General features: G+C 35.9%; 2 protein-coding genes across 6 annotated transcripts; both read left to right on the top strand.

Annotated features, from left to right (window-relative positions):
• The first annotated feature begins 606 nt into the window (after positions 1–606).
• LOC147518130 (uncharacterized) lies at positions 607–1,362 on the top strand. Its single transcript, XM_086593836.1, has one exon. It carries the CDS (start codon positions 607–609, stop codon positions 1,360–1,362), a length of 756 nt encoding a protein of 251 aa, XP_086449962.1.
• A 1,580-nt stretch (positions 1,363–2,942) lies between these two features.
• On the top strand, positions 2,943–10,486 carry LOC147518129 (adenine phosphoribosyltransferase-like protein, putative (DUF2358)). Of its 5 annotated transcripts, none has more exons than XM_086590075.1 (8): positions 2,972–4,290; positions 4,633–4,760; positions 5,614–5,720; positions 6,256–6,321; positions 6,909–6,991; positions 7,360–7,406; positions 8,893–8,971; positions 9,057–10,486. In XM_086590075.1, the coding sequence occupies exons 1-8, from the start codon at positions 3,928–3,930 to the stop codon at positions 9,144–9,146; spliced, it is 963 nt and encodes a 320-aa protein (XP_086446201.1). In that variant the 5' UTR covers positions 2,972–3,927; the 3' UTR covers positions 9,147–10,486. The 5 variants fall into 5 exon arrangements, 3 of the variants coding, with proteins under 3 accessions (XP_086446202.1, XP_086446201.1, XP_086446203.1); XM_086590077.1 differs by having other exon boundaries at positions 4,153–4,529; XR_015211714.1 differs by lacking the exons at positions 8,893–8,971; positions 9,057–10,486 and having other exon boundaries at positions 2,945–4,290; positions 5,614–5,748.
• The last annotated feature ends 275 nt before the right edge of the window (positions 10,487–10,761 follow it).

Here is a 10,761-nt window from a genome sequence, read left to right as displayed (position 1 = left end):
CGATTTGGTGTTTGGTTTGGTGTTTTTTTAGTGTTTTCATCAATATGTAGCTCTCCTGAAATTGAAAAAATACCAAATTGTTAGAAATGGTATTTGGTACTAAGTTGATATCACTCCTAAAAATGCTCTTAGTGCCTTCTACACTGTTACACAGTTACTCATAAAAATTTGATGTTCTCACAAAAAAAAAAAGGGTTATATTGACATACCCCCCCACCACTAGTTGCAATTAGGATTACCCCCCCATAATAATTGAAATTAGGATTTCCCCCCCAATTTAACAGTCAATAGGAGTCAACCAACAGTTGCCGTCAGTTGACTGGTCAAGAATCATGAATTGTCTTAAATACCCTTTTTCTGTGGAAATTACGAAATTAGCCATTGATACTGTTCAAAGCCCACAACTCAAAGCCCAAACTCGAAAAAACAAGTTAAAATACAACTAAAAATAAAACTCCAATCAAAGTTTAAAAATCAATTACCTAATAAAATTATTCAAACAAAAACCAAATAATAAAAATGAATTAAAAAAACAAACACCCTTTAATTTCTTAAAAGATTTATCACAACTCAAAGCCCAAACTCGAAAAAACAGGTGGGATGACTATGTTATCGGAGATGTTCAGTTTCCAAGCTGGAGTTTCACCAACTGCTGACCTTTTGGAGAATCAGATTAAGGAGAATTATCGATTACAGCGACCGCCTTCCAATGAATGGTTTGGTAATAGGTATAGACTGGTAGAGGGATTTAGAGATACAAAACAACACCATAGTAGCAATAACGATGATATTACTATAGCCCAGCATCATCCTATGTCAGGTATACATGCCAATTCAGCTACTGCCATGCAGCTTTTCCATATGAATCCACAACCAAGATCACCCTCTCCTACTACCCCTACATTTGCTACTCCTCTCCACTTGTTACACCCAATCCCATCTACACAATCCCCTTCCCTCCAAGAATTTCACCCAGTTAGAGCACCTGCTGCTGGTTTTAGTAGTAGCACAATTCCGCAAACACAATTTACATGGATATCGAGTGGTGGTGGAGGCGAAAGCACTAGTACTCAGCTCTATAGTAATAATAGAAATGGAGGGGGTGTGGAAGGCCAAGGCCTTTCGTTATCATTGTCGTCGTTACAACACTTGGAAGCAGTGAAGGCTGAAGAATTCCGGATGGGAGATAGTGGTATGGTCTATCATAATCAAGGATCTTCATCTTCATACCAAACAAAGGATTTGGGAAATCATCATCAACACCAACCACTGCCTCTCCAAGGAATGGTTGTGAATCAAGACCACCAAGTTCATGTCGGCTACTCGTCTTCCTTTGGAGTGATAAATCTTTTAAGAAATTAAAGGGTGTTTGTTTTTTTAATTCATTTTTCTTATTTGGTTTTTGTTTGAATAATTTTATTAGGTAATTGATTTTTAAACTTTGATTGGAGTTTTATTTTTAGTTGTATTTTAACTTGTTTTTTTGAGTTTGGGCTTTGAGTTGTGGGCTTTGAACAGTGTCAATGGCTAATTTCGTAATTTCTACAGAAAAAGGGTATTTAAGACAATTCATGATTCTTGACCAGTCAACTGACGGCAACTGTTGGTTGACTCCTATTGACTGTTAAATTGGGGGGGAAATTCTAATTTCAATTATTATGGGGGGGTAATCCTAATTGCAACTAGTGGTGGGGGGTATGTCAATATAACCCAAAAAAAAATGAAAAATAGAGAAGTTTTGTTGGTGATCATAACACCGATTTTTAACCACTCATTTCACTGGGCATAATTAAATGGTTTGGAAGTTGGAACTAGTACATCAAAGGACTGTTTGGCCGCAAACTCCGTCCATGGTCTAGGCGTCTAGCAAGCAGACCTTTTTTGAGTTTACAAGTTTCAACAGTTGATTTGAGGTACAGTATTCTTCCACAGTAAAGGCTTCAACAGAAATAGCGAATTTTATCTCGGAGAAATGCTTTGCTAATAAACATAACCGCCGACATTATAAAGGGATATTTTTGCACTGCAAAACGGCTCGATAAGGATATTTTTGGGCAAAATGATGGCTTCATCCATAATATATGGACCATCAGTCCATCACCAACTGAATAAAGAATTTTTTTCTTTTGCACTTTATTTTTCTTTTTACGGAGAAATAACGGCTGGTTTCTCTTTTATTCAAAATTTTATGTCAAAGTTCAATTCATACTATTCTTCATCCACTTCTCTGAAAAGGCCGGGATCATCATAGTAGCAGCCATTGCAACCTCGCAGTAGTCCACACCGTTATACCATTACAATTAAGTGTATAGGCGGCCTTATTCATATGTGAATGTGATCAATTTTACATCTAATGCAAATAAATTTTGTTCCGATCGTTTAAACAACCTATAATAGGATAAGTTACTATAGTTTCGCCAGCTGAAAAGCAAAATATGTTGCTATTGTTCGTTTAACGTTGCCAAAAGTTTATTTCTATGGGCCCAATGGCTACCAACTTATTGACTCCAAATGATCATGTCTACAAAGAAGTTGGTGCACAGCAAAGCGACCATCTTTTTTAAGGAATCCCTGCTGTTGGTAATAATATAAAGTCAAGATCCCTGCATATAGTCAAGAGCTTGTCGTCGAAATATTTTGACTTTTGGATCAGAATATTTACATGTAGGTTCCATGGCCTACTAGACTTGTTTATGCTTTCTGATGTACATAAATCCAAACAGAATTTGAAATTGGCATTTCGTAATGCTTGGTGTAGTAGTGTACTACCATTTTAATAGGAACACTAATCTCATGTTCTACAAATCAATAGAAGTTGCGCCAAGTAATAATAGTGTTGTTAAAGTTTCCTACTCTAACCGAACTCCAATAGTTTTCCCAAATTTTTTTTTATTCCAACTCAAATACAGATAGCATACATTAGTATTAATTTAGTAACCACTTCCTCATAATTATTATCGGAAAAAAAAAAAAAAAAAAAAAAACACTTCCTCATAATCTTTTGCAACGTAGCAAAAGTTTAGAAACAGAGAAGACTTCATCATACATATACAGCAGCCGTCCTCAAAAAAATTTACAACGTCTGGCTTGGGCTTTCTCGACTCTTTTTGCCTGATTGCTACACTTTACTCCATTTAGTTTATATTCATTCAATTTAGATTCTCCTTGCAGATCAGTAGATATTATGAGCATAACAAATTCATGCCTTCCGGGGGTTGCAGTGCTCTGGGCTCAGGTATCCGAAAGTTTTGCTAAACGAAAGATAAGTGGAAAACCTCTTCCATATGACATAATTGCCGATATTCTTATAAGACTCCCCACGGAGTTTTTATACAGTTGTGGTCATCCCTTGGTGACAAATCCATATTATATTGACATGCACCTCCATCGAGCTACGCTGATTATTGCTTTCCAATGTTTTGATGGTTCTAGCGATAAGTCTAAAGTCACTATCAATTTCACTGATGGAAATGCTAAGAAGATTGTGACTAAAAGCATTAAAGCAGTAAAAGATTTGCGGCCTTTCTGCCACATGGGATATTGCAGTCCTATCCTTTATGGTTCCTGCAATGGGATTCTTCTCATAAAAACTAGACAAGCGGATTCCTTTTTGTTCATGTGGAATCCTATTACTCAAGATCAAGTTATTGTGGCTGCACCATATCTCCGTATCTGTGCGGTTTTTTTTCACCCAGTGGCTAGAGAGTATACAATTCTTACTTACTATAATAACAAAACGTGCTTCAAATTTGCACTGCATAGCTTGGCTACCAAATCGTCTAGAAAGATCACCAGCTTCTCTCATCCTCCGCTTTGTTCCGAAACTCCTATAATCTTACATGGAGCATTACATTAGTTGATGGTTATGCTTACAGGTTTCTCCACGGGGACTTTCCACATTTTTCACAAGTCATTCTGGTTTTCAATATGGATAGGGAGATATTTTCTACCATGTCACACCCTGGACTCCCATGTTTACAACGCCTCCATAGGGCAGAACTCAAGGAAATGGAAGGAAAGTTATGTTGGTTTCGTATTTCATTTGCTGCGATGACTATTGTGATATGGATGCTAGAGGACTATGAAAGGCAGGTTTGGGTTGAAAGACATGTCGTCCGATTGGCTCCTGTAGTTCGTGCTCTTTACTTCAAACAGACTAAAGTCATACACATATACGGTGACGAGTTGTTAATAGCCTGCTCCTTCAGAAAACTTGTGTTTTACAATCTGAAGTTGCGTACTTTCAGAAGAGTTGCCAAGAATCGTTTGTCTGGGGGTCATGAACTGCATGTAGTCCCTCACGTCAGTAGCCTGGTCTCCTTGAATGTTGATGGTGTCCTAACTTTGTCTGTTTAATCACTTTAATGTATATATATACACTTGGGAATTTACTTATTTTACTTCTTGGCATAATTAGTGTATTGAAAATGAACATATTGTTAGAAGAGTTGTGGTTATAACTTATAACAGAAGAAAAAATGGTGATAACTTGTTCACTTGCCTTAATTACTTCAACTCCAATTCTCAAAGTAAGACATCAAATTTAACAAACTCAATAATCTAACTTATTGGGGCTTATATTTCATTTTGCCACTTGTGTAAATCGTCTCTCATTTGTAATAATATTTGTAGAGACTACATGGTTTCCGTTGTTCATCAAGTTTACACAATAATAAAAAAGAAACCCCACTGTTGTTGAAATTTGCTGTTAGTGGAGTTACAGAGCTTTTACGCATTTTCTCTTCTGGTACTACACAGAGGTATCTTTCTGCATTTGATTAGTCATTTTTTTATGTCTTGTTTAATTATTTTGAGATTAAAAGGGTTAGGTTTGGTTGTGTTTAGTTAAAATCTTAGATTCTTAGTCCATGGGATGAAGGGGTAATTTACTGAAGCAAAATTTTGGTTGAATTTGAACTTTTCTTTGAATGAAAATAAGAGGAAAGACAGATTTACAATGTTTCTAGAAGTGCACAAATTAAAGAGGTTTTGTATTAAAGAGTTACTAAATAAACTTGGGGTGGAAGAGTATCGAACCTAGTAAAACATCAGCAATTGGAACTTACTTCCTCGAATATGTAAGACAATGGATATGTGTAAAACAATTTAGCTAACTTTACATCCTGACTGAGCTCTCTACATCTTTGAACTGTCTCCATTGAGACTAAGTTCATCACTTTGTACCAGCATACAATTTACTCTGACAGCATTGCCTCCTTCATGAATACTGCGGCGCGAATGTTGGTTCTACTGCTGCTGCAATGAAGGGCCTAAATTTGCCGAGTGTTTAAATTACACAACCTGACCAGCCAAAGTTGGATTTAAATCACAATCACTTGCATGACTCAACTAGTTTGACATAGAATATCTGACAAACTCTCTTCAGTCTGGTGTCATAGTGAGAGCCTAATTCAATAGTTTTTCTAGGTTATGATATACCCACTGTAATGCCACAGTGGTTACCTTTTTTCCCCTCAATATTTAATCTTATATTTAAAACTCATAGCTTATTTGTTGAAACTTACTAAATTCCTTTCAGTTCAGGCCTTTATTTTTATTTTATTTTTTCTGTTTTATGTGTTTATTTATCTATCATTGATATTTGGTTGTCAGATTAGACACTGTTCCTTATACACAAAAAGGCGAACCTGTGGTTAGTGGTGTAGATGATATTGTTGATATTCTTCAGTCAGATTATGAAAATGCTTATTTTCTTACAGGTGAACTTGACTTCTATGTATCCATTAGGTACTTCTTCTTTAAGTCATTCGAATACTAGTAGTGTGCTAAACTTGCGTTTATAAATTCATCAGTTACTATGATTTTACATAACTTGCTTACTTAATTTAGGAACATAATTATCATTAGTTGACCACTGTTGTTTTTCAGCCAATAATTTCATGAATTTTAAAGTAGCTATGCATCATGGCACAATCGTTTGCGAGATTCTATGATATTTGAACTAGTTAACATTAAAATGAAAAATTAGGCAACGACATTCTTATTTTGTATCGATTTGGTGTGCTTTTATCAGCTTGTATTAAGTCATTGAGGTGACGACATCCATTTTATATTCTTGTAGTGTTGCCAAATGCTTTCACTACAAGCGTGATTTTTTTTATAGATTTATTTGGTTCATATTTGAAATTGATTTCACTATTTAAGCAAGTAAAGGTTAAGCTGATCGATGTTTCTTCCCATGATAAGAGATTCCTTTGTTGTTACCAGCTGACAGATTCTTCTTTATTGTGTCAGGGAATTTCACGTCAGCAATTTATGCTGAAGATTGCAGCTTTGAAGATCCAACTATTAAGTTTCGTGGTAAGAATGGATTTGTTTGTATGAACTATGAGCTACTAACTCCCGTTCTTATTCAAGTTGTAAAAAAATTTTATGTTTACATTTGCTAAGTTGAATATGTTCCCTTGGAACAAATGACATACGTATGACATAATCACCTGTATATGAGAGAATAGAGATAGAGAGAAAATGCAGAGAGTTCTGCTAACAGTACCGGTTTGCATTGTGCTGTGTTTTAATCACTTGTTATGATCTATCACCCCATAGTGTGTTTTCTTATTGCTGACAAGTTGATGTTTCTCTTATTTTCCATCACCTTTTTTATGCAAACTGAAGGCATCTTCCTTTCGTGAATCTCTATCAAAAGATCAGTTGTCCTTGGAAGATGAGTATCAATGATTTTGAGTACCATCAGCAGTGTAAAAGGATGTAATGTCTTTAAAAACCCTATTTCTTGCTTTCTTAATACTTGTGACATATTCTTCTCAAAAGTTTGTAATATACATAGGTCTCTTGTGCTCTTTCTTATTGCTCAAAGCTGGGATTGCACAGTAGGAAATTTGATTATAGAGGAATCATCTTACTTTTTATTTTATTGGTATGTCCAGGCAAGGGTCTTTATGCAAGGAACTTGAAGTTGCTTGTACCTTTTTTTGACTGTCCATCACTCATCTTGCAACAGATTGAGAAGGTATCTAAGTCTTGATTATCTCTTCAAGTAAATTAAAACTTCAAAAGATCCAATATTTAGACCGCAACATTTTCTTGGTCACGGCTGGTATGTTTAACTGCCACGTTCTTTCTCTGAGATGACCATTAAGTGGAAGTTGCTCCATCCTACATATCTGTAGATTCAACAAAAAATATAAACAAAACTTAAAATTAAGTAATTAACACAAGCATAAGCATATTGTAAGTGTGTCAGGTTGCAGTGTTGCACTGTGCTTGTCAAGTATGCAGCTTACAGCGAATGCGTTTTATTTAACATTTGTTGTAAGGCTGCAAGTAGTTCATGTTTATTAGTTATTGTCAACCTAAAAGGTGTTCATTTCCATACAGGCCGTCAATTCTGAAGCAAATTATGTATTGGCAACATGGAAATTAAGGTGATTATTTACTCATTGCTTAGCTCGCCAAACACGATCCCCCCCCTCCCCCCCCCTCTCTCTCTCTCTCTCTCTCTCTCTCTCTCTCTTCAGTTAACAATTACTACATATAATCAGTAGCATGCTCATGGCATGGATATATTTTTATTTTTCTGTATTAGCAACATTGTATTAAAGAAAATCGTATGTTTACAAAGGTGTGTTGATAGAGACTAGAGAGGTACATGCACCTCTCTATTTCATTCAAATCTGAAATATGTAGCTACAGGAGATTCCCACTTTGATAACCGAAGTGGTTTACCTACAAAAATCTCTGGGTTCTGATGTTCTAAGGTGGTTGCAAATTTTCCTGCTTGGATATGAATCATCATATCGTGTTTTACTAGAACCATTTAATTTCTGATTTACAAAATTGTCTGTCTTTTAACTACATTTTTTATCTCCTAAAGCATCCGTAGCTTTAATATCTGAACTTATGTCCTTCCGAATCTCCTTAAAGCAATGGCTTTGTTGGGAAGTTTGTTGGACACAACTTATTTGAAATGGTTTTCTTATAGACATAATAATGCAGTACTGTGTTCAAATATGTTCATGAATATCGCCAAAATAGAAACTAACGTAAAATCCAGCGTCCTTTAATCAAATTGTATAATCATTAGTGGGGATGTTGTGATTAGACATTTAACACTTCGCCCGAGTTCTTGGTCAGCTTGACAAAACTTGTTCTGTTGGTTAGCAACGACAGAGACATCCTTGGACATTTTTCTTATAAACATGACTTGATTGTTTCGTTTTAATATTGTTCTTACATTACAACTAGTCCCGAAGGCTAACGTCATTGGCCACCAAGGGTATTGCACAGGAGGCTATTATTGGCTCTATGAACTGTTGCAGAATCCTATATTATCACCATCTTTGCCACCTGAGAATATACATAGCCTCTACTCACCAGAATACACTTGCCGCTCTATGAAGACTTGCTCTAACACATTGACACTAGCACCAAAGGTAGCAAACAGAGACATTATTGGCTCTGGCATACATTTTTGGACACGATTTTGATTTACCCTATTGGTGTTCGGGTCACAGACATCCATGGGAGATGCATATTTTATGGTGATCTGGTCCTTGGATTGGTGATGTATCCATTGCTCTCTACCCTGTTGATCCAATTTTCTTGATTACTTAACCACATATTTAAGAGCCTAGCAAAAGATATCTATTCATAATGCGGAATAAATAGTAATTGGTGTCGTAGTTGCAGTTGCAGTTGTTGTTGTAGTTGTTATATTTATTTGGGTATCCAACTCAAACTCAATAGGGGATGAGTGGAGAGGTCATGAACTTATATACTGTTATAGTGTTATGCAAGGCTTTCAATGTCCCATGAGGGAGTAAACTAAACATTTCAACATTACACATTTTGGTAAAACTTACAAGTTCTCTGTTTGATGTTTGACTTTCGACTTGCTGATCTACTTTGCAGAACCTACCTTAATATTCCCTGGAAGCCTCTCATTTCCATCGAAGGAAGTACAGTTTATGATTTGGATGATGATTTCAAGGTGAGGGGTTCACATTTTGTTTTCTGAATAATGTGTATGGATGCTTGAGCCGAATTTTTGAAAACTTGCTGACATCCCTTTCCAGATTATTAGACATGCTGAGAGTTGGAATGTATCAGCACTGCAAGCTATTGGGCAAATATTCACTCCTAGTTTTGAAAGGCATCGTGACTGAATGAAGTATCCCATAAGGTGTAGGAATCATGGCTCAATATGAAACTCAAGTCAGTATGATTTCCGCTAATCCTTGGCAACTAGTCAGTTTGTACAGCCAAAGTAACATGGGCATATTATTCTTGTTACTTAGGGCACTAAATGCTCTAATATCCTTGTAGATATAAATTATACAGCATTACCAGGGCAGGCCCTGGGCCTATGTTGCCTAAGGCCTTGCATAGGGCCCCCAAATGTTTGCTAAATATAAAGGCCCCATCCGCCACTTAAACCCACTACTGTGTCAACTTAAAAGTTGATTTAGCCCACCAAAACAAAAATCCGATTCTAATTCAAAAGTCCGAAAAACAAAACCAAGTTATCCTTCCTTCCGTATTATCTTCCCTCTTTTGGCCTTTGTTTTTCGCGGTTCGGCGGGTTCTCCATTCTAAATTCATAAAGGATCAGGTATTTGATATTTTTAATTTCTTTTTTTTTATAATCCAAATCAATCCTTTCTTTTTTAAGTTAGGGATTATTTAATATGAACAAGACATGGTTTGTTGGTGCTTTCACTGCTTTTTTTTAACTAGTAGAAAGGATTATTTAATTTCTCTTGTTGTTTTTTCAATTGGATATTAAATTATTTGAACAGGTTATCTGTTAATCCCGTTATCATTCATCAAGTTTTAAGTAGACAAGCGCCAAGCCACTTTAGCGGAATTGTGAAAAGACGTATCAGACTATCAGGTTGTTTTTCTTAGGATTTTTCGAATGGCGGGGACTAGAGCGTATCCATCTGGTAATGAAAAAAGGAAAAAGAAGCGAAGAATGGAAGCATTGGCTCAATCTCAAGCAGGAGCTATGAAAAAATTCTTTACGACTACGAAACAAGCAGAGAATTCAATTGCAAATCCTGTTAACGAGATACATGAGAATGACAATGGCAATGGAGAAGAAGTAAATGATGAACGAATTAATGAAGGGTTTGAAGAATTGGTAAATGAGGAACCGGTTAATGAAGAATTGAATAATGTGGAATCTGAAAATGTAGTGATTGAAGAACATGCACAAGCCGACAAAGTATATCTGAAAAGTGAATTATTATGATCCAGGAAATTAGAATAAGATTGACCAAAAATTTAGAGGCTTACTTGTACAAAAGGGTCCAGTAAGAGATCATAGTCGTAATTTTCCTAGAAATTCTGAAAATAGGCGATTTTCTTCCTCTTATTACACTCGACATTTGGAGAATGGGGAGAAGCAAGATAGAAGTTGGCTCGTCTATTCACATGCTTTAGACAAAGTATATTGCTTTTGTTGTAAATTGTTCAAGCAAAATGGAAAGTTTACTCTGTTAACTGATGAAGGATATGACAATTGGAGAAATCTTACAACAAGGCTTAAACAACATGAGCAACATCCTGAGCACAAAAGACGACTTAAATATTGGATTGAATTGGTGGATCGACTAGACAATAATGAAACTATTGATAAACATCTTCAGGATCAGATTTCAAAGGAAAGAGAACATTGGAGGGAATTTTTACAGAGGGTACTTGTTGTTGTGAAAACTCTTGCTAAAAATAATTTGTCATTTCGCGGGAAGCATGAGAAGATTTATGAAGAGAACAATG

This window comes from Coptis chinensis, chromosome 2 (genome assembly GCF_015680905.1).
Source record: "Coptis chinensis isolate HL-2020 chromosome 2, ASM1568090v1, whole genome shotgun sequence".
Taxonomy (NCBI): domain Eukaryota; kingdom Viridiplantae; phylum Streptophyta; class Magnoliopsida; order Ranunculales; family Ranunculaceae; genus Coptis; species Coptis chinensis.
The sequence above is the reverse complement of the archived record's forward strand: the minus strand, read 5'-3'. Positions and strand labels throughout refer to the sequence as shown.